Genomic DNA, 24,106 nt, shown 5'->3' on the forward strand with positions numbered 1-24,106 from the left:
AGCAAGAACATTGGATATTATAGTCGGGGTGGGTCAGCTTCAATAAGAGTCTATTTATTACAGCGTAAACTTTAATGCACTTAATTATGAACTTATCATAAGTACACTCGCGCGCCATGGACTACGTGACTCTCCGGTGGCGCGCAGGCTCACCCCATTGGTCGGGAAGATGTCACGTGCGGCGCCTGGATGCATCTGGTTTCGGATACTCGCTGTTACGAGGTGTATCGTGTAGGCAACGTACCGCGACCTATACGGACGGGGAGTCTGCTACTAGTCACCGCTATAATATTCATTTTGTTTGATGCAATTTGATGCTGTTATACATAAAAACGAAAACTCTATGGGTCCATTAGTTTATTTTAATCTTTCAATCATTTATCGCCCCCTAAGCTTTTTACACAACGCTGGTAGTTATCTCAGTGTCATTTCTTTCTATGTCTCCGCTGGACGAAGTATGGTCATCGCTCAACCTGTAAGCCGGCTTATGGCGGCTAATAGATTCGGTGATAATGTTTGGTGTTACCGTAATTTCGAAGTATTTCTCTTTTCTCTCCAACACCTTGTGTAGCACGGTCGGTCACTTTCGAGCGTCTCGGGCAAAAACATTTTTGTTGCCTGTTTTTTCTGGCAATCTTTTTTTTAGGCACAAGTATATGTCCGTAACGCACCCCTCACCCGATCTACCTTATAGATACTAAGGAGGGGGGGGGGGGGTCAAATTCGATGCCCATGTCCTGGGCAGCAACTTCAGAGGGCGGCAAATTCAAGTAGTAGACGAATACCTACCTAAATCATAATTAACACAACTTTGACTAGGTACTGAGCGTCCAGTACATTTAACACATAAATCATTTTCCTGATGAGACGAGATGAAATGTTGATGATGAGAAGCCTTGATTATTGTAGAATGGTGAGGAAAATGGAGAAGGGCATGACGGTACTAAGACGTTATCTCGATAAAGAAAGCGGAGCGTAAGTCTATCTGGGCAACCACACGTCCCATGACGCGATCAAGTACGAAGCACGGAAGGGACCCCAATGCCCCCCACGTGCAATCGACAGGATCCCACCCAGGACCCCAGTCTCCCACTCTGGCATGGCGACCACACGACGGGTGAGTCCCCGGGTTCAGGTCCCCTGATTACGAGACTTTCCCGCCCTCACACCCTGTTAAGCTTCGGTTTAATCTGATAGTTTTATGTGTAAAAAAATAAATAATTTTAGGAGCTTACAATCATGACATCGATTTTATTAAAGAAGAATGACAATCATTGTTTATATTCCATTTTTATAAAATAATATATATCGTAATTCGATGACAAGCAGCCAGTACGTCAGTTTCGATTTAAAAAGTTTTTATTCATATTATGGCTGCAACATGCCCCCAGCCGTTGAAAGCTTGCTTTCAACCCGAAGTTTCTTTAGAGAAGGGGACAAATCTTCGAGACAGCTCTTCTTATTACGCCACCTGCAGTCCGTATGTCAGCCACCCTGCAGATATTATCAGTACCAGGGTGTAGTGCTATGATTCGGCCCAACTTCCACTTAATTGGTGGTAAATTGTCGTCCTTGATGATGACAAGGGCGTCGATTTTTAAATGATAATCTTTGCCACTCTGCCATTTGACTCTTTTCTGAAGTTCTGAAATGTACTCTTTGCTCCATCTCACCCAGAAATGTTGCCTGAGTTGCTCGATCCTTTGATGCCGAGTCAGGCGGTCATAAGAGCAGTCCCGCAAGTTTTGAACCGGTAGTGAAGTAACTGGTCTTCCGATTAAAAAGTGACCTGGAGTAAGCGGCAGCAAATCTTCAGCGTCTGACGACAGCGGAGTGAGCGGTCGAGAATTTAAAATTGCCTCCATTTGGATTAAGGTGGAGTTTAGCTCCTCATAAGTTAAGTGACAATTGCCCAGCACTCTAACTAAATGATGTTTAGTGGATTTAACACCCGCCTCCCAAAGTCCACCAAAATGTGGGGCGTAGGCAGGAATAAAGTGGAAATTGATTCCATCATGAGCCGCATCTTCAGCTAAGGAGTTACAAATGCGCTTAAGGAATGTAGAAAGATCATTATAGGCTCCTACAAATGATGACCCATTGTCTGAATAAATATAAAGAGGCTTTCCTCTTCGGGACATAAACCTACGCAAAGCCTGTAAGTAGTTGCTGCTCGTCAAATCGCCCACTAATTCTAAATGTATGGCTTTAGTCGTAAAGCACACAAAAATTACAATGTAAACTTTCAGTAGTTTACATCCACGACCTTGACGATTAGCCGATGTTATGGGACCCGCGTAGTCAACGCCTACACTTTGAAAAGGAAAGTCAGCTGGTGACAATCTGCTTGAGGGCAAATTGCCCATTTGTGTTTGTACAACTTGTGCCTTAAAACGTTGACAGCGAACGCACTGACGATAGCATAATCTGGCTAAGTTGCGACCACCCAAAGGCCAGTAAGTTTCTCTTATTGTGGCCAATAATAATTGGGGACCTGCATGCATTAATTTTCGATGCTCATAATTAAATAAAAGTTTTGTTAAATGATGAGTGGACTGTAATAAAATTGGATGTTTTTTCTCAAAAGAAAATTCTGAATGATGCAATCTACCTCCTAAACGGATGATTTTATTTTCATCCAGAAAAACATTAAACTTAAGAAGTCGATTTTTTTGAGGGTAATTTCTGATTATTTAATAATAAATCATATTCATAAAATGATTCCTTTTGTGATTGAATAATAATTAAATTGAGTGAATCCTGCAGTTCGTGAGCGGATAAATATTCACTATTAATTGACTGGCCCTTACACCTATTAATGAATCGAAACATAAAACAAACCGCTCGTTGTAACCTTAAAAAATTTGAAAAACGCTCAAAATAAATCAAACCATTGTCAAAATGTTTGTCGTTATAAATGTTATGAAAACAAACATGTGTTTTGAGTTCGGGTAAAGCGTGTAAAGTTTCTTGAATGAAAGGCCATGACATGCTATCTTTTCGTAAGAAAGAATGACCAGACCACCAAAAATCCAAATGAGTGCATAGTGGTAGCTTAAACCCCTTGTGAGATGAAATCCGTAGGATTATCATGTGTGGAGACATATCTCCACGTACACAAACTAGTTGTGTCTAAAATTTCTGAGATGCGGTTACGAACAAAAGTATTTAATTTTATAGGAAGCATTTTTAGCCAACCTAATACTACCATGGAATCGGTCCAAAAAACTACATTCGAGGCTTGAGTTCGAAGTGACATACTAACTTTTTTATATAAACGAGCACCAATCACGGCAGCGCAAAGCTCTAGCCTCGGTATAGTCAGACATTTGATCGGATTAACACGACTCTTGGCCATTAAAAGACGGACATCGACTTCACCTTTCGCATTGATACTACGCACATATAAACAAGCACCATAAGCGCGTTCTGACGCATCGGTGAAAATATGAAATTCCATGTGCTTATACGCATCAATAACAACACAGCGAGAGATCGTCAAATCATTAAGTGCTGGTAAGGCTTTGATCAATGACGTCCAAGCGGCAATGACCTCAGTGGACAACCGTTCATCCCATGTAAGTTTTTCAAGCCATAGCTTTTGAAGTAACATTTTCATACGAATGACACAAGGCGATAATAAACCTAAAGGATCAAATATTCGCGCAATAACTGATAAAATGTCACGTTTTGTATTTTCGACCTTCTCAGGGGCGTTAATAGGAAAGCATAACGTGTCCATAAAGCCCTAAAGTCTTATTTATCATGTCACCCTCTATATTTAAACTAGGGAGTGACTGGCTAGACTGGGTCGAAACTAAGGCAGGTTCGTTAGACTTCCACTTCCTTTACGGCATGCAAGCGGAAGCAAGAGCATTAGTTACCTGATCACGCAACATATAAGCTTCATCAAGTTGATCTGCACCGGTCAAAAGGCCATCGACATAAAAATCATGTTGAATGATTTCTGCAACCCGCTGATCTTTACATTCAAGACCAACTTGTTTCAGGCATCTTATTGCAAGAAATGGAGCACTCGCCGTATCATATGTTACAGTATTTAAATTGTAAAACTTGAAAGGACTAGCTTCATCATCGCGCCAAATTATTTTTAACAGATGCCTATCTAATGATGTATTGACATTTGTCTATACATCTTTTCTACGTCTGCCGAAAGTACATATTTGTACATCCTAAATCTGAGAAGTATCGATGTTAAATCGTCTTGAACGGTAGGCCCCACCATCTGTATTTGGTTTAAAGAAATCCCTGATGTGGTAGGAGCACTAGCGTTAAATACTACGCGTAGTTTAGTGGTAGTACTACTTTCTCGTAGTACGCCATGATGCGGTATAAAATATGACACGTTATCTTCTTCAACTTGACACTGTGACATGTGTCCTAAAGAAATATACTCTGACATAAAGTCTTTGTACATTTTGTCGAGTGATGGATTTTTCCTATTTCTACGCTCTATGGCTAAAAAGCATCGTTTTGCACGATGAAATGAATCACTTAAAGTATCAGAAGATTCTTTCAGCGGAATTGTAACGCAGAACCGACCGTTTTCTAAACGTGTCGTATTCTTAACAAAATGTTCTTCACAAAGTGCTTCTTCAGCTGAATAAGTGGATGACTCATGATGGCTTATTTCTTCTATTTGCCAAAACCGCGTTAACTGAGTTTGTAAGTCATCTAATGGTGAAGATTTGTCATTAGTGTTATATTTCGTAACGATACCGGAGCCACCACTATTTTATAAGGGATTTAATGGAGCGTAAATAAAACATGTCCGACTCGATGACAAATCCAAAAAAGAAGAGGCAGCCCGCTTAGGGCGGGCCATACACGCTTTATTGACAAATAAAGGCATATACACATGATACATTACACCTTCACCCTTATTTACTAGATATTATAATCCAATCACAATCCAGGCGACAATATTACATCTACAATTTAAACTTACAATATAATATGTTAATCAAAAATTTTAATACCGTCTTTATTTTAATCTTTCTACTTGTATTTTTTCTTTTTTTTTAATCTGTATAATCTTCAAAACCGTATCTACGTACAGGCTTCCTAATTCTCCTGGAGCGGTTCACGGGCAGTGCAACTGGGTTCTCATCGTATTTTAACTCCCGTTGATTTTCAACGGTGGGATTTTCAATAATGTCCTGCACGGTTTCCGATTCTCGCACACCCGACTCAGTCGCATCATGCGCCACACTTTGTTCGACACCGTTTATCTCCTCGTTAGCTAAGGGCATCGGATTCTCCAATTCCTTGTTGAGCGAAGGAATAAATGGCTCTGTAGCGGACACTGTATAACTACTACGCCTTTTTTTAATTTGATCAACGTGTCTTTTTAAGAAGGGACCACTTTCCCTACCGATGTTATAATTACGGGAACCTAATTTTTCCTTAACTGTGCCATCTAGCCATTTCCCCCCTGTAAAATCACGAGCCCAAACCGGGTCTCCAATCTTAAAATCCCTTACGGTGCCCCCTGCGTTGCAAACTTGCTTACGTTGCGTATCTTGTACTTTTGCTTCTAATTGCCTATCCACTCTTAACAAATCTAACCTAGTCCTTAATCTCCTACGTTGTAGTAGCATGGCCGGTGCAATTCCAGTTGTGCTATGCTCTACATTCCTATACATCATTAAGTATGTTTGTAATGCTGTGTCTATGTCAATACCGTCCCTTAAAGACTTTCTAATCGCTCGTTTGCAAAGCTTTACGGCATTTTCAGCCGCTCCATTTGAAGAAGGATGATATGCTGGTGTGAAAGTTACTTTTATACCATTATTTTCCATAAAGTCTAGGTATTCTCTACTTGTAAACGGAGGACCGTTATCAGATACTATTTCTTTGGGTAGTCCAAAACGTGCAAAAGTTGTACGAAGTACTTTTATTACTATTTGAGCATTCGTCTTTGGCATCAAAAATACCTCTAGCCATTTACTTGAACAATCAACCATTACTAAAAATGTTTTCCCTTGAAACAGCCCCAGAAAATCTATGTATAATCGTGACCATGGTTCAGCAATATAAGGCCATGGTTGCGGTACCGCTTTAGGTGGCGCAGCCCCCTCTAGACAACACGTTGTGCACTGTTTGCACGTATTTTCAATGTCTAGATCGATTCCAGGCCACCAAACAATACCGCGTGCTATACTTTTCATCTTGACTATACCTAAATGTCCTAGATGCAACTCGCTTAATAAACGCTCTCTTAACTTCATCGGTATAACTAAACGATAGCCCCAAACTATGCACCCCCTATCCATGTATAATTCGTTACGCCTTACAAAATATGCTTTTAATTCGTCTTTGCACACGTTTGGCCACCCTGCTTGAATGAAATTAACCACCTTTTTTAAATCCTCATCCTTATCAATACCATCTTGGACCATTTGCCTAGTAATAGGTAAAAATTTTTGGACAAAATTTAAATAAGTAAACTCCTCATTCGTATGTTTCTCCATCTCCACCGGCAGACGCGATAAAGCATCGGCGGCATTCTTGTCACTTCGAACGTACTCTATGCTATAATCGTACCCAGCTAATATTACCGCCCAACGCTGCATTCTACTGGCAGCCATGACAGGGATACCCGTTTTATCTCCAAAAATTGTTACTAAAGGCTTATGATCCGTTCTTAATATGAATTTACGTCTATAAAGGTACTGATGAAATTTACGAACACCATAAATGATAGCCAACGCCTCGCGTTCAATTTGCGATAAGACTTTTCAGCCGCATTGCGTACCCGCGAAGCAAAAGCTACGGGTCGTTCTTCACTCCCTGGGAAGAGATGCGAGACCACCGCGCCCACACCGATGCTGCTCGCATCAGTTGTCAGTACCAGTGGAAGGTCAAGTGAATAATGAGCTAATATTTTGCTTGATACCAACATATGCTTGATTGTGTCGAACGATTCAGTACAAGCTCCATTCCACTCATACTTAACGTCTTTCCTCAATAATCTATAAAGTGGTGCTAAGATTGTACTCAAGTTAGATACAAATTTAGCGTAATACATAACGAGACCAAGAAACGACCGCAGCTCTGTAATATTCGTAGGTACCGGTGCGTTTTCAATTGCTTTAATTTTTTCTGGACATGTATGAACCCCCTGTTTACTAATCACGAACCCCAAATAGGTAACCGAGTCTGCGAAAAACGTACACTTTTCTTTTTTTATTCGTAATCCATACTTTTGCAATCTTTCAAAGACTTCATATAGTGTAGCCAGGTGCGAACGGTCATCTACCCCTGTGATGATCAAGTCATCTAGAAACACCCCAACTGGCATGTCAGCAAAAAGCTGTTCAAGCTTCCTCTGAAATATACCAGGGCTAGATGCTAACCCATAAATAAGCCTATTAAACCTAAATAGCCCCTTATGGGTATTTATCACTGTATACTTTTTTGATTCATTAAGTTCAAATTGGGCATAAGCCTGCGATAAGTCCAATTTGGTGAATTTTTGTCCCCCATGTAGTTTAGCTAACAAATCTTCGACCTGTGGTACTGGATAGTGGTCCACTTCTAAACATTTATTTAAAGTACTTTTAAAATCCGCGCATACCCGTACGGTGCCATCTTTTTTCATCACCGGTACAATTGGAGTGGCCCAGTCGGAGGTGGCAACCGGTGTCAGGATCCCGTCCCGCACCATCTGGTCAAGAGCGCGCTCGATTGGCTCGCGGAGCGCATAGGCGAGAGGCCGCGCGCGCATGAAAACCGGTCGTGCACCATCCCTCAACTGGAATCCCACTGGTCCGCCAGTGAACCGCCCCAGGCCCTCCTTGAATACTTCACAGAATCTGGAACTAAATTCCTTCCAATTAAAACTTGGGTTACTTGATTTACTTAATTTATGACAACTAAATTTGGGAATGGAATTTTCTAATTCTCTGAGCCAATGCCTACCCAACATATTTGTTTTTCCATTTTTAATAATATATAAATCTAATATTTTTTTTTTATTATTAAACTTTACTTCTGGCTCAATCTTACCCAGAGGAGTTACTAATTCCCCGGTATAATAACGTTTAACTAAATTACTTGGTTCCAACTTATAGTTTATAAACAAGTTTTTATAACACTTATGACTAATACATGATATGACACTACCAGTATCTATTTCCATATTTAACTTTACTCCCATGACACAAACATCGATGGTATATGGTTCACATATATTATTTTTTTGACAAACTAATGAGTGATTATTAATGGAATTATTCACCTCATCACTGTCGCTTTCTACCATGTTCTTTAAAGCCACCTCTTCCTCAATATTGTGCATTGATGTCTTTCCCTTTACTTTAGGACACATCTTTTTTAAATGCCCTTCGCGATTACATATTCGACAGACATACATTTTAAATTTACAAGTATTTGCTTCATGCTCCCTGCCGCATACATTGCAGATTCGGTTAGAATTATTATTGCGACTAAAATACGCGCCCCCATTCCTTTTTTCGCCATATTCTCCACTCTTACCACTTCGACTAGTGGTAACCGGTGAATCACGGGTAGCCCATGTGCCAGTGGCGCCTCGTCTGCCACTTCCCCCCTTTATGGGTCGTCCATGATGAACTGATGTAGTCTTAGCCGCTGGTATGTTGTCACCATTGCCACTCTTGCCTCTGGTACAGTCCTCTACTAAAGCTGCATTAGTCTCCGCTGCCTCCATGGATACCGCAATTGTATATGCTCGGTCGAACGAAATTGTATCGTCTTCTGTAAATATTTTTTGCCGTATATCGTCATTAAGTAATCCACAAACGAATTAGTCCCTTAAATTTTCTGTTAATCCATTCGCCATGAATCCACAATCTTTACTCAGTTTCTTTAGTTCCGCTACATAATTTGCAATACTTTCATCCGATTTCTGTATTCGTTGACGAAATTTGAATCGTTCTGCTAACAGACTCGGTTTAGGATTTAAGTGATTTTTCATTAATTTCACTAAGGTGTCATATGTCATGGATGACGGTTTATTTGGGGTACACAAATTGACCATGAGGTCATATGCCTCATTTCCTATAAGTGTTATTAACTTAGCCACTTTTATTTCGTCTTTCACTGCATTTGCTATAAAGTATTGTTCGAGGCGGTCTGCGTACGTGACCCAGTTGTCCTTATGAAGGTCAAACGGTCCTATTTTTCCGATTGCCATAATTACGACACAATTTTAGGTGAATCACTGAGTTTATCACACGCGTGATCGTGAATTCTCGTCGCCACTGTTATATTTCGTAACGATACCGGAGCCACCACTATTTTATAAGGGATTTAATGGAGCGTAAATAAAACATGTCCAACTCGATGACAAATACAAAAAAGAAGAGGCAGCCAGCTTAGGGCGGGCCATACACGCTTTATTGACAAATAAAGGCATATACACATGATACATTACAATTAGCAATGGCTACAATATTGCATTTGACAGGTTGATTAAACTTATTGGCTAAACCGGTATTAATTGGGCCACTGACTACCCAACCAAGTCTAGTTTCAAATAAAATAGGCTGGTGGTTCCCTAATACGATTCTTTCTGATCCTAGTAAATTCCAGAATACATCAGCTCCTAATATCATGTCTATCGGTGCTGGAGTGTGATAATACGGATCAGCTAAAGGTATATCTGTTGGTATATTTAAATGCATCTGCCTATGAGGCACATTACCGGTAATTGTCGGCAAAACCAAACATAATAAATTACACCGGTCAACACGATTTTTGGGTCTGGCTCCTGAATGTGAAATTTTGGTTTCTCCTATGTTACAAATAAATAAAAAAATAACTGTTCCGATCAAAGTTTGCTTTTGTAGAAACTAGAGCAATTTTACTGAGTTTCAGAAAACATATACAATTTTTTATACTTTTTCTGTACTTTTATTTAAAATTACGATAAAATAAGTTTTTATTGAACATCAAAGTCTTTTTTATACAAGAATTATGACTAATAATAGCAAACAAATAGAAAATAACAAAAAATCAATTTTCAATTTTTTTTTTTTAATGGATCTTTTATGTTTGTGTGCGTATTAATCCCCAAATGTAATATCCCATCATACTCTCGTTGTACTGCACTTGGTAATGTCGTTCAAAGTCCATCACATCTTGGTAAAAACGTTCTCCCTGCTCCTCTCAATAGGCACCCATATTATCTTTAAATTTGTCCAGGAGAGCATGTAGCATATCGTCGGCTAAGAGTGCTGAGCTGCTAACTCCATTTTTACCGAAAATGAGGTTTTGATACCATCAGATAGAGCGAGCAAAACTCTACAAAATCGTAAAACATACCAAGTGCCTCTAACACACGACAATGTCACTTTTTGAGCCTCAATAATATCTGACAACTCCTTGGATGTGAAATTAACTCGCGTAAAACTTGCTAACTCCCTCATTTGGCGCCATTTTGTGGGCAAATATGCAGCTCAAATTCCCGCGGCAATTTTACTTCGTGTGTGATATTATTGAACAATGGTGATTCTTGCTTTATAATTTTTCTATGTTTATTTTGTCTTTTGAATTGTGTTAATACATAAAAGCTTAAAATTTGGCATCCTCTTGCTTGGCTTGGGAGTTAGCCCATTTTATTTCTTAGAAATAAGTCTTGTTCAAGGAGTTAGACATAATTATTTTTTGCAATTCAATACCTTTCTATGCTTTAATAACACTTTTGTACATGTTTTAACTCAAAAAACATAGGTAATACTTATGTTATTTATATCATGAATTATATATAAGTAGTTGGTATCCACGGTTAAGAGAAAATTTGCGTGGCCAAGTAATACAGTAAAGGGTAGCCGAGTCATACTGCGATGTAAATATATAAATATTAAATTTACAAATAAATCAGCAAATTTTGGGTATTTTATATCGCTATATCCAGCGATAAACATTGCACATTAATTGATTGTTGGTGAAATCTTTGGGAAAGTATTTCTGTAGCCTGTGATAGTTTTGTTTATTTTAATCAAAATAAAAGACCCCAACTTTCAAAAGTACGATGGCATCCATAATAAACGAGGGAATCCTTTACGAAGTCAGTCACTCGAAATTTTCTATAATGTTTATACATATTTTGTAACCTAAGCCTTTAAAATTAAAAAAAATAAGGATTAAAATGTAAATAATTATCGTAAAAAGCAACAAGAACGAGTGGCAAATGCCACTGGAAATTTACTGAGAACTTTGAAAAATATATTAAATGAATTCGGTACAGAGGTTAACAGAATTTTCAGTGGACAAGTTACTTGCTGAACACGGGCACACTATGTTGTGACTGCCACCTTATCAACCGAATTTTAATCCAAATTAAAATATGTGGTCTCGACTGAAAGGCTATGTAGTCGCTAGAAATGAGGATATGAATTAGATTACAGTAAAACAATATTCATTGAAAAGTAAATATTACCGGAGCTGAAGAATGGAAATAGGTTTGCGATCATGCAATCAAATACGAGAATAAATATCTAAGAATTTAACACGACGTAGGCGATTACACTGATAAACTAGTAAATAATATGGCCGATAGTGACAGTGATATTGAACTCTTTGAGAGCAAAGATATTTAATTCGTGAGACAAGGGGATGGCATATCTCCAAAACTGTTCAAAAGCGTACTGTAGGATTTGTTCATAACTCTGAACTGAACAGGTATGGCCATTAACATAAATGGTGATTACATCTCGCACTTGCAATTCGCAGACGACATAGTGATAATGGCAGAAACACTGGAAGAGCTGCAACAGATGCTGTGTTCAGCCTAGCATCAGCCTCACAGCGAATAAGTCTAACAATGAATCTTGATAAGACAAAAGTTATGATCAAGGACCGTTTTATCGTTGTCAATAGCCACCTTCTCAAAGTTGTTTCCGAATAATTTTACCATGGGCAGATTCTGCAATTAGGAACAAACAGTTTTGAGAAGGAGGTTAAAAGGAGATTCCAGCTGGGCTGGGCCGCATTTGGTAAACTACGTCGGGTTTTCTCGTGGTTTCTACCGCAATGTCTGAAAATTAAGGTTTTCACCCAATGCGTCCTACCTGTCATAACCTACGGTGCCGAAACGTGAATGCTCAAAGTGGCTGATCCACCAGTCCAGGGTCGCTCAGCGAGCTATGGAACGTGCTATGCTTGGAGTTTCTCTGAAGGATAAACTTCATAAAGAAGTCATCCGTCAGAGAACCAATGTCACCGACATAGCAGACAGGATTAACAAACTAAAGTAGCAGTGGGCAGGGCATATCTGTCGAAGAACCGATAACTGATAGGGTAAACGTGTTCTTGAGTGGAGACCACGACTCAGCAAACGTATTTGTAGGACGCCTTCAAGCAAGGTGGAGTGACGATCTACAAAAGGTCGCTGGAAAGAACTGGATGCGACAGCCCGAAGACAGGGTAAAATGGCGCATATTTGGGGAGGCCTATGTATATCAGTGGACAAAGATATAGGCTGATGATGATGAGAATTTTGGGAATTTAAATTAAAAGTTTTCATTTAAATGTTATTTTAACAATTATATGTATAATGATTACTGTTTAATATGTACGCTACATGACGAGTTACTTACCAAATTATGTAATCGTGTTAAAAATATTTTCTTTTTTTTTATTTTCCCTAATCAAAAAACAACACCTAAATATTTTAACAGCACGTAATAAACACGGGATTCTTAGTGTTTTGTGTATCCAAATGTCGATGTGCAATATTTATCGTCGAATACTTATAACGACTTGCAGGTGATAAAGCAGACGTTACCAACAAATTTTTGACTTTTATAAAAGTTTTATTTCACTGCTAATCATAATTATTGAATAGGTACTAATAGTAATATGCATGTGTTGAATATATTTTTTTTATAAACGCATTCTACTTAAAATTTAACATTATTTATTTAATGTTATAAAATGCTAACTCCAATTTAATAGCAATATAAATCTAATTTTCTAAAACGAAAAATGGCTAACTCCATTTTTCTGTAATAATTCTAAATCATTTGATAGTTAATAGTTGTTTTGTGCAAATATATAAAACTTAAAGAAATATCTACCAACGGGATCTTCATTCTTTAGATGTTGTAAGAAATAAAATAATAATTCAGTTTTTTTTATCCTGTTACTAATTGTCTATTATGGAGTTAGCAGCTCAGCACTCTTAGCCGACGATATGGAGTTTATGGGACATTCTGCAGCCCATCAATTTAAAACTTTCAAGCATAGTTTCAATGAACTAACTCTTCATAATTGTCGACTTTGTGATTTCCAAAAAAACAATTGACTATTGCTTTCAGACGCTTCCAGGATTATTTTTCATGAGCAATAAGGAATTTTGTGAAATCATCGCTGCTCATTATTTGTTTTATTTGTGGTCCAACGAAAATACCAGTTTTAACTTTAGCTTCAGATAATTTGGGAAAAAATCTCTTTAAATATTCAATAGCTTCAGAATTATGATCTAGAGCTTACACAAATTGCTTCATTAGCCCTAACTTTATATGTAACGGTAGCATCAATATATATTTAGGCTCTACTATTGGTTTCACTTTTACATTATATTTTCCAATTTGAAATTAACACAAGCACCGTGAGGCACCCTTTTCTTCTTATCTTGATTCCGTATTTTGAGGTTATAATAAGCGTCATAGGCTTCGCAATGCTTCAAAATCGTTGCCAAAGCAAATTTTTTGCTTCTTACTTTAATAAATTCCCCGCCAATAAAACAAAATTAATCAACATCCTGTTTACACTTTCTTGGTGCCATTTTCTAACCAAGTACGACATAAAAGTCGGTTGTTACAACTCAAATATACTTTTTTTTTTTAAATAGTAATAGACTAGTAAACACTCACTACTGCCGTTCAGACATAATTTCCCAATTTGCAATTAAAATGATCAAAATGCTACCGCCTATTGCTCATAAGAATCAATTAAAGTCTCCAAAACGTACTTATCAACATAAATCAGACAAAAGCAAACTTTACGAGTTAAAAATGCATATCCGAGTGTTTTTCGATGTTTGGAATCAGAATTCAAGCATTAAAACAGAAACACAAAAAAAAAAAAAAAATTGTCGACTTGTGTTATCACAATAAGATTCGCATAGCGACTTAATTCGAACACGACATATTTTCTCTACTCGTGACAGTAAATTATTAATGCCTTGTATAGATTGATTAGTATATTTAGGTGGTATATTTAATTGCTTAAACAGTTTTTCTGACATTATACACGACGAACTGCCTTAGTCAAGAAGAGCACGTGCAATGTGTTCTTTGTTATTAACATCGTAACATCTGACTAAAGCAGTCGACAGAAGAATGTCGGGCGAGTTGCTTGTATGCGAATGTGCAGTAAGATTTGCTGACAGTGCAACCGAGTGAGCGTTAGAGGTAACCGCGCAGTCGTCGGCACCCGCGGATGGGGACACTTCGGACCGTCCACTATCAATCGAGCGATGCGTCGATTTATTGTTAATATGTTATGATGTTTATAATTGCAAACTTTACACCCTGATCGTTTACAATTTTTAGGATAGTGCCCGCGATGGAAACAGTTATAACAAACTTTATATTTAGGCAAAACCGACATTCTCTCGTCAATACTTAATGCTAGAAATTGTGGACAAGTATTAAGGTAATGATCTCCATTACATTCCGGACAAAGAAAACTATAAGAAAATGAGTTAATATTATCGCTCAAAAACACCATAGACTTAAGTTTCGCATTATGCTTTGTCGGAATGTCAGGTGATTTTTTAGTTTTAGAAAGCTGAGCGCGTTCTTGCATAAACTCCATAAACTGCTTAAAAAGAATGGACTTAGATTTGTCAAGTCGCTTTTTATACACTTCCCACTCACGAAATGTCCTTGCATCTAATTTGTGACTAAATAAATGAATTAACAATGTGTCCCAGCCATTAACAGGTTCGCCTAATTTCTCACAAGCTCGAATATGTTTATTAATTTGGTCTATCATAGATTTCAAATTGTTTGATGACTCTTTTATTAGTGGATTGAGGTCAAAAATAGCCGAAACATGGTTTTGAAGCAACAAACGTTTGTTGTCAAACCTACCACATAAAAGATCCCACGCCAGCGAGTAATTTTCAGCACTAAAATCCACTGATTGGATAACATCAGCAGCTGACCCCTCCAATGATGTCTTTAAATAATGAAATTTATTAATTTCGTCGATGTCGTCATCTTTGTGGATTAAACTAATGAAAGTATCACGAAATGCGAGCCAATTGTCATATGAACCTGAAAATGTTGGTAAATTGATAGTGGGCAATTGGGCGACCTTACGCTTTGAACTGCTGTTTGTTGTTTTGAAATCATCTTCATCCGCTTTCGTAACAATTAGCCTATTCTTTGCCTGGGCAAATAGTGCATAGTATTCCGATCCAAAAGCAGATCTTTCAATTATTTCTTCATCTAAGTTATCAGATAAACATTCAAGCTGAGTTTGAATATCATTAAATTGGTCAAACAATTCTCCAAACCTATCGACGCGCAATTGTAACTCCAATACCTGGTCGGGGTTCAGTTCCGAATCCGTCAAATGGGATAAGTAGGTCGCAAAAATTGTTAATCGAGCTTTACAGCTGCCTCGTTTCCGCCGAAGAACTTTGATGTCGGTCATTTTAGGAGACGAGTGCTGCAGTCCTGCAACTTTACATAAGTAAATTATAATTAAAACACATAAAACTATAGTTAGTAATTACAATATTATGGTGGTAAGTAACAACGCTTGAAATAACACTAACCTTTTACAATGTTAACAATAATAGGTCAGCTTACCATTACCTCAGTACATATTAATCGAGAGTGCTGGGTAAAAATAATTAATAAAATAGCGTTACTCCACCGTCCAATATTATATTATTCCGATTCCTTATTTATCCGGCTCGAAGGGCCATGTTTAAGCTTCGGTTTAATCTGATAGTTTTATGTGTAAAATAATAAATAATTTTAGAAGATACACAATCATGACATCGATTTTATTAGAGAAGAATGACAATCATTTTTTTATATTCCATTTTTATAAAATAATATATATCGTAGATCGATGACAAGCAGCCAGTACGTCAGTTTCGATTTAAAGTTTTTATTCATATTATGGCTGCAACACACCCACCACTACAACTCCTGTAAGCCAGGATCAGCAGTGGCACGCATTTTATGACACCGAGCAGTGAAGCTCGGCGAGTCTCACGGAAAACTAATATGTCATTATCCCGCAACGAAATTAATCAAATAGAAAGATAGGGAGGAGTTCGAAATATTAATTGTCCACTTCCCTCCAGAGCAATGCGGGTGACAAAATCATGATGTAAGGAGGCGATTTAACCTCAAGGATAGGGACGTTTACAACTAGATAAGCTAGTTATAAAGCACCACGGATAAAATTAAATGAAAGGGTCCTATCACATGAGATGTTAGATTTGATTACAAATGGCATGGCAAAAACGCCGGAAAGCACGGAAATTCCGTCTAGTCTCAACAAGGTCCATGTAGTATACAACCCCAGATGTTATTTGCATACTGTTTAACATGATGTTGCGCTCTTCATGCCAGAGACCACACTCCCAAAGTACGTGATGAGCAGATTGTTCAACTTCGTTATCAGGTGTAGAGCATGGGCACGCAGGAGAATCAACCAGCCTAAATGAGAACAGTTTACCCTTAAAATTCCCGGTAAGGAATTGCGATACACAGTAATCTATTTCTAGCCAAGTTTTAATTAGGGCATCGCGAACGTACGGAAAGTATTTATATAAATGACGCCCTTTCGAAGACGAGTCCCACCTACATTGCCATTCATTTAATAACTCATTGTGTACATCAGTGTGCGGTTTAAATAGTCTATCGATTCTTAAGAGCTCGCGAGACGTAAGAAACTTTTTATCCATATCCTCTCTGGTTGAGTAATACATAGCGGCGCGACGCTGTACCTCCAAATCACACACACGGAGTACACCCGCGAGGACAGGCAAAGCTTCTGTACTAACAGTTCTATACGCCTTGCACAAGAATATCAACGCCAATCGTTGAGTCTGGAGCAGTTTCCTACGCACAGCACCGATAGTTGTCCTATCGGCCAATACAGGTGATCCGTATGTAATGCAAGCTAAGTCGCTCCATAAATGATTTTGAGGGTAGTGAAAGACAGTCCCCACGTAGAGGTCGATATCCTTGTCAAGGCGTAAAAGTTACGTTTTGATTTTTCCCCGACGTTTTTTATATGCTCCAGAAATAAAGAATTTCGTTCTAAAATCAAACCTAAATAACAAACCGATTCTTTCCTTTTTACAACAATTTTATTAAATTTTATTCGCGGCGGTGATTTTAATATACCTACCTTTTAAAAGCAGTTGGAACGTTTTGTGAGGTGCGTATGTAAGGCGATTTCTTTCACCCCATTCAGATATTAATTGTAAACACGTATCCGCCAAACTTTCAAGCCCCGATCTACTATTAGATTCTATTAGTAAGAGGCCGTCATCTGCATATCCGGTTAAAGTGCATCCTACAAGTAAGGGAATTGAAATAAAATCATCGAAGCTCAAATTCCATAAATAAGGACCTACAACTGAGCCTTGTGGACATCCCATAGTCAGCGACTTCGACACGGCATGGTGGCCGAGTTTCAGTTTGGATGTTCCGTACGAGAAGTATGAGTAAATTAGGGAATATATATTCCTATAGCAGCCTCGTATTTTTAACTTAAGAAGTATCATAGGCCACCAAGCATTGTCGCAGGCACCGGAGATGTCTAGGAAGATACAGAGTACATATTTATGTTCCGATATACTTACTGTTCTTCTAACCGATATTGCCGCGTCTGTAATCGACCTAGCTATGGTAAATCCGAATTGATTTTTGTGAAATACTGGTCCGCCCGGTAGCAGACGAGGGACAATGAGGCGTTCTAGAAGTTTACCTAAAGATGGTAACAACGTAATACGTCTATGACTTGGGATCATTGGGCGCCTTGTCGCCACTTTTAGGTATTATTCGAATGAAACCGGAGCGCCATATTCGCGGAAATATACCTTCAGCAATACATCGGTTAAAGACAGATAGTAACGAATCTGCGGCTGATTTACACGCTTCTTTAATCATCTTGTTAGACACTTTATCCTCGCCGGAGGCTTTGTTTAACCGCAGAGATGCAACAATGGTAATAAATTCATCTAATGTCGCAAGGTTTGAGACTGCAGAGTTTGGCAATTCCGCGGCCCACATTCTAATTTGGTTGTGATAATTGTTGTCATTAATAATATCATCGGGTATAAGTGAATGCAACAGTGCTTCCGTAGTCTCTTCAATACTAGTCGTATAGCTATTATTAAATTTAATATTATCGATGTAAGATAAACGAATTGGTCTATTTGCTTTAAACTCTTGGTATAAAGGAGAGCACGGGCCCTCCTTATCTAACCGCGCGGCGATTTTACGCAATAAATTACCTTTCGATTTTTGTACTGCTGCTCTATAATGCGACCTGGCAATTTTAAGTTCATTAAAAGCAGATGTAAAAGTGTCACCTGTGACACGCTTTTTAAGCCTATTAAACCTCCTGCGCGCCCTACGAAAAATTCGGCGTAGGTGGACTAGATATTCGTTCCACCAATCATATCTACGAGTATTTGTAACTGAACCTCGACCGACAGCAACATCTGCACAGTATGTGAACGTGGCCGACATGAGTTCAGCACATGTTTCAGGTGAGAGATCATTGCGAGTACAATCTCTGGCATGTCTAGCAAATAAAGAGCTAAAAAAGTCCCAGTTTGCCCCTTTAGTTTTATGTCTAAAATCATAGTTGTTATGAATAAAACCTTGTGTCAATCTAGGCAAAAATTCGTAGACAATCAGGCGATGGTCACTACACAACACATCCGGCAGGACACGCCTATCTATCAAGTCGAACGTCTCCACTAGAAAGTGTGACGTCAATAGAAGACTCGCCCGTAGGGCTACAGTAAGTTGGTGGTACATCGGGAGTATTGTGAATACCAAGATTCATATCTGCGATGAAATCTTCCACGGCGCAACGCCGATCGGTATCGGTGGATCGATATTTGCCACACCAAAGAGTAGATGACGCATTAACGTCAGCGCCTATAATTACTTTACGACCTGCAAGTGACCGTAAAACCTGGCGGAGATGGTGTATATTGGTGTATATGTGGTCCTACCGGGTCAGAATATTGAAAGTAACAGCTCACTATGAAAACCTTACAGCTCGGATTTGAAACCTCCGCGACAGCACAGTGTGACGTCATGAGATTGAGATTACGCTCTGAAGTTACAGTGAAATTAGAATTCGCTACAGCTCATGAGCTGCTATGAAGCTGTACGACTCTGCTACGCAATCGAGCGTGTTGATATTGTTCCTGTACAAGAACAACGTCGAGTTTATAATCCCGAACTAACGTATCTAATTCCGACGTCGCCACCCTATCGTTGTGGAGATTTAATTGTCCGATAATAAAGTTATCCATATTAAATTTATTTAATAATTAGTTGATAAAATGAGGGTTTCTAATTTATGTTTGTATGACGGACATTCCTGAGACCCACAGCGATGGTCGTGGGGTTTCTTAAAACGTTTGCAAGTTGCGCATACGGGCTTAAAATCACGATTGTCCCTATGTGGACAAGCCTTGGTTTCATGTGCCTCGGCACAAACGGCACAAGTTGGTGTTTTAATGGTGCAGAACTTATGCACATGCCCGTATTACACATGCCCCTGATTACCGGCAGGTGGCCGACGGAAACCGTTAACATCAGGTCTCCCTGTACCTCGCGGGTCGCCCCAACAACCCTAGCTCGGCACCACGGCCCGGACTGTGGCTCCACATGTTCCGGGTATCGTATGGACAATCAAGCTTTAAGAGAGCATAATGGATATAGGAACGGCTGCTCAGCCCTTCCACCGGAACGCATTGCAGCTAGGCGGCAGAAATACGCTAAGTAGTGGTATCAAACCGTTCGAGTACAACATTAAGTGAATTATGTTTCCCCCCGAGGAAATTCTAGTGCGCTCGGTCTTCACACCGAATGCGGCGTGCATGCAATGGGGAACATTATGCCGCGACTCTAGACACATAGTGTAAACTGTAATGTTTATACCTCTTGGTTGCCAAATACACATTGAGGCCTATAAGGGTTCGCGTACATCTCCCCTCCCTCTCCCTTCCAACCATCCTAATAAAACTCCTCTTCCTTCCCTTTATCCCCTCCCTTCTTCGTTCCGGGCCTCGTGACCGAATAGCTGCGGGTTGCCAGTGTACCGTCCGCTGGCATCCTCAGTGATAGCGGTAGGGCCCACCAAATCTTCATTCAGACTGCCGTGGTTGCTAAGCCGGGGGATCGCTTGTACTTCGTTAGCATGGTACCCCCGGTGATAACCGCTGCAGTTCCCAAAAAAAAGGTGAATTATGTTCCACTTGATGTCAGACACTACCACCAATGATAGGAAAGCAGGTGAAGAAGAATGACAGCAGAGCCGCGGAAGATCAGGGAAGGCGGCAGTGGCAGCCGAGGGGCCGGGTTCGGCAAACCCGTGCCACTCTTAGAGCCAACCGGAAAGGTTGCCACCAGAATGACTCAATAAAGGGAAGAGTTCAGTTAATTCAAGTTTAACTGGTAGGTCAGCTCGACGGTCGCGGTGCACTACACCGTCTATTCTTATGGTAGCTTAGGACGTCCTTGGTCAAAGGGTGAAATATAAGCAATAAATTGGAGAGGTAAACTCTGAAAGTTCCGTGCGACGAATAGTTAAGGGAGCAAAAAATCTACCGTACTTACATAATTGTTTTTCATTTTAACCAACAGGCATTTTTGTTTCACATGTGTGTAAAAAACTACGCAAACATTCATTCATGACATTGCCTTCCAAATGTTCGCGGCCCGTCATTATAGTCGCTTTGGATGTTAATAAATAAATAAAATATTGATGTGAAAACAGAATATAATTGTATAATACAATTACAATGTTCAATTCCGCATTTATTATCATATTTCGTTTAATATTGGAGAGTGCTTAATAGAAAAGCGCCCCGGCTGCTAATCCATGTTACGCCACCATAGACCCAAATCTACACAATTTTGTGATTACAGATAATAAAATAATAAATTATAAGCCAATCACTCCATAAAATTACCTGTATAGGCATACTTAGCTAAAAGAAAAATAATATTATGAGATGTAATAGTTTTTTATACAGTCACAGGTTGATTCTCATGTTAAATAAAAATAAATTTCTTATTAAAATGTTATATTTAATCATTTGTACTATTGATAATTTGGTGGATTTCCACAAGAGCTCCATATTCAAGATGATCTTCCAATAATCTTGCATGTTGCATGACTGATTTATCTGCTCCTTCACCTTGTAAATAAGATACAAGCCGTTTTATAGCTTGATAAGCATCTACACCTGACGTAGGTTGCAAGTTTCTCTCAAATGATAATTCTCTAGTGTGTAATTGTGTATCTTGTGACTGTACTAAACTGGTGCTCTGCACTTTATTATCACAAGATAAAAATGTATCCAATGTTTGTGGACTTACCCCTGGATTCAATTTTATATTATGCACTTTGCACCATTTAGACAAAGTATGGTCATAATCAATGCCATCATTGGTTTTAAAGTATAGACAGCCTTCACTGAGTGGTAGAGTAAGGTGCTTGATGTATCTGCTTGAAACATTGTACCATGCCGAGTTCATCATGTAGATGTAATCTAATAACACAGATTGCTCAGCATCTTTGTTATGCATTACCGTTCTAATGATTTGTAGTTTTCTATAATGGTACTTAAAAGATTGAACTATTTTGTCAATAATTTTTAAAGCATAATTTAATTTTGATGCATTAATTAGCTTTATATTCTCAAGTTCAAATTGTTCTAAATTTTTTTCAGGTAGATCTAATAATAAAGAGACAGTAGAATTTTTTATTTTCAATTCAATATCCCATTTTTTTAAGTAATTAAACATTAATGCATGGTTTATTTTTGGACAATCACTGTAGTAATAATTGACAGGCAAGCTGCCCAAATGCATATCTGTCAACAAATCTTTTCCAACTACAGCCAATTCGCGTTTGTCTGTTCCTACACCATTGGTGACCATTAAAACAGAAATATAATTGTTGGCATTTAAATCATTAACATATTTTTTAAAATCAAAATTATAGTGTAAAGCACATGTCATTCCAAAATATAAATCTTTAACATCTAAATCCTGTAAAAACAGTAACCATTCACCCTTATCCTGTGAATTGCACTCAATATCTGAAGCATATTTTGCTATATTATGTCGTATTCTAAAGTCTAGCAACCACTCATCAGTATTGATAGACGGACACTCATCTCTTGTAGTTTTCAAACATTCATGTGCTTTATCACGTAGTTGGTCTTCAGTTATAACATTTCCGTTTCTTGTTTCTTGTCTTAACCATTCCACAAGTACATGATCAAGGTTGGCACAGCGAGCATGTTTTTCTAATATGTTATATTTTTGCGTATATTTCCTTAAAATTGACTCTTTTTGTTTATAAATGTATGAAATGGTTTGAATGTGGACACCAAATTTTTTTGCAACATCTGCTTTGCATTGGCCGTTGTCTAAAGCATTAATGATTTGAAGTTTCTCCAGAGGATCAATTTTGTTATATCCTTTCCTGGGATAATCTTGTATGAACTGAGAATTATCTTGCGCCACATCTCGACCGGATTTGCAGAACGACATAATATTTCACCTTGTAATTTGTTTAATATTGTGATTTTATTAAGTATATCTGCTATATATAATATTTGTACCGTGTGTGGCGCTCCCGTGGTAAGACTAATGTCTAGAAATGGAATGATATAAGTCTGCAATAGTGATATTTTGTATCCTAGTCACAATAAATAAACAATATTTTTTTGCACATAAACATGTAATTAAATTATATATTTTCGCTTACAAGTATTTTTTTATTTCCTACTATTTAGTGACACCAGAATGACACTGACAATTAAATTGTAATTTGTGATTTTTTTTTAACCATTTCAAAAGGTACTGGCTAAGAATAAAGAACATGCTGCCAAATTATGAAATATATTTATCGTAGTTTTAACTCATATTTTCTGAATAGAGTAGAAATTATGTAGAGTTCTAATATTATATAGAGCGGCATTGGAAAGATTGTCAAAAGGAAAATTTTGCGCACATGCGATAGTTACTTTTTATCTTGAAAAAGCAAAACACTTACAATATGTGAAATAAATTAGAAAAAGGTTTTTCTTTTACACGGTAGATGGTATAGGTTTGCTATTGACATTTCTAACGATATCGATAATTTATTATGGGCAATTTTTAGTCACCTGACGTCATGTTTCGTTTTTATTAGTTCATAGAAATTCAACAGAAAGTATCTAAGTACCTACTACACAAAAATAAGTACACATGGGCGCCGCGCACGCACGATAACGCTCGGTGTCACACCGCGCGTACCACTCGTCAATTTTTTGAAGAAGTTGATATTCAGTCTATGGACTGGCCCGCGCTCAGTCGGGACATAAATCCCATAGAGCATTTATGGGACAACCTTAAAAGAAGCATTAGAGCCAGAAATCCAGCACCTTCGAACATCGAGGAGCTCAGAATTGCTTTAGTAGAGGAGTGGAAAGGGATTCCTAAGAACTTAATTTAAAAAAAATATCAGATCTATGAGAAACCGTATGCAAGCGGTTGTTAAAGCCGGGGGTAATACGAAATATTAATATTGTTTTTTTGCATTGATTTAATTTTCGTTTTTGTTTAAGTTTAAGTTTTTTCAATATTTCATTTTGATAAATTATCATATTTTTCAAAAAAGTACTGGACCGATTTTCATGTTAACGTTTTTAGTGCTAAAAGATGAGGATTTAAAAATACATGATTTACATACACCGAATGCGGCGAAAAAGTACGAGTAATGACTCGTACTTTAAAAAAACTACTGTAATCGCGAACTTAGAGAGTGAGTCGATTCAGTTGCTCGCGAGTGTAGTTCAGGATACTCTTGTTTGTGA

At 38.2% G+C, this 24,106-nt stretch overlaps 4 protein-coding genes across 4 annotated transcripts; all 4 read right to left on the reverse strand.

Annotated features, from left to right (window-relative positions):
• Window positions 1-1,311: 1,311 nt before the first annotated feature.
• On the reverse strand, window positions 1,312-2,675 carry LOC119190482. The gene has a single exon (XM_037442463.1). It carries the CDS (start codon window positions 2,502-2,504, stop codon window positions 1,425-1,427), a length of 1,080 nt encoding a protein of 359 aa, XP_037298360.1. The 5' UTR covers window positions 2,505-2,675; the 3' UTR covers window positions 1,312-1,424.
• Window positions 2,676-3,582: 907 nt separating this feature from the next.
• Window positions 3,583-9,792, reverse strand: LOC119190433. Its single transcript, XM_037442396.1, has 5 exons — window positions 9,426-9,792; window positions 7,601-7,852; window positions 6,043-6,100; window positions 5,079-5,314; window positions 3,583-4,753 (listed from the first exon to the last, which is right to left on the reverse strand). The coding sequence occupies exons 1-5, from the start codon at window positions 9,687-9,689 to the stop codon at window positions 4,127-4,129; spliced, it is 1,437 nt and encodes a 478-aa protein (XP_037298293.1). The 5' UTR covers window positions 9,690-9,792; the 3' UTR covers window positions 3,583-4,126.
• LOC115444193 (uncharacterized protein K02A2.6) lies at window positions 4,795-9,341 on the reverse strand. Its single transcript, XM_030169869.2, has 2 exons — window positions 8,264-9,341; window positions 4,795-7,844 (listed from the first exon to the last, which is right to left on the reverse strand). The coding sequence occupies exon 2, from the start codon at window positions 6,609-6,611 to the stop codon at window positions 5,043-5,045; it is 1,569 nt and encodes a 522-aa protein (XP_030025729.2). The 5' UTR covers window positions 6,612-7,844; window positions 8,264-9,341; the 3' UTR covers window positions 4,795-5,042.
• A 4,539-nt stretch (window positions 9,793-14,331) lies between the features above and the next one.
• On the reverse strand, window positions 14,332-16,118 carry LOC115451946. The gene is made up of 2 exons (XM_030180369.2): window positions 15,800-16,118; window positions 14,332-15,704 (listed from the first exon to the last, which is right to left on the reverse strand). Exon 2 carries the CDS (start codon window positions 15,673-15,675, stop codon window positions 14,332-14,334), a length of 1,344 nt encoding a protein of 447 aa, XP_030036229.1. The 5' UTR covers window positions 15,676-15,704; window positions 15,800-16,118.
• Between the last annotated feature and the right edge of the window lie 7,988 nt (window positions 16,119-24,106).

The sequence above is a fragment of the Manduca sexta genome, chromosome 24 (genome assembly GCF_014839805.1).
Source record: "Manduca sexta isolate Smith_Timp_Sample1 chromosome 24, JHU_Msex_v1.0, whole genome shotgun sequence".
NCBI classification, from domain to species: Eukaryota; Metazoa; Arthropoda; class Insecta; order Lepidoptera; family Sphingidae; genus Manduca; species Manduca sexta.

Excerpts from the sequence above, each read along its gene's own strand:
- LOC119190482 (XM_037442463.1), bottom strand. The coding sequence starts at position 2,504 with ATGCATGCAGGTCCCCAATTATTATTGGCCACAATAAGAGAAACTTAC.
- LOC115444193 (XM_030169869.2), bottom strand. The coding sequence starts at position 6,611 with ATGGCTGCCAGTAGAATGCAGCGTTGGGCGGTAATATTAGCTGGGTAC.
- LOC119190433 (XM_037442396.1), bottom strand. The coding sequence starts at position 9,689 with ATGCATTTAAATATACCAACAGATATACCTTTAGCTGATCCGTATTAT. Across the intron at positions 6,101-7,600 it reads AAAAAGATGGCACCGTACGG|AGGGGGCTGCGCCACCTAAA; the intron begins GTATGCGCGGAT and ends CGTGTTGTCTAG. Across the intron at positions 5,315-6,042 it reads CCTTATATTGCTGAACCATG|AGCCATTTATTCCTTCGCTC; the intron begins GTCACGATTATA and ends TGTCCGCTACAG.
- LOC115451946 (XM_030180369.2), bottom strand. The coding sequence starts at position 15,675 with ATGACCGACATCAAAGTTCTTCGGCGGAAACGAGGCAGCTGTAAAGCT.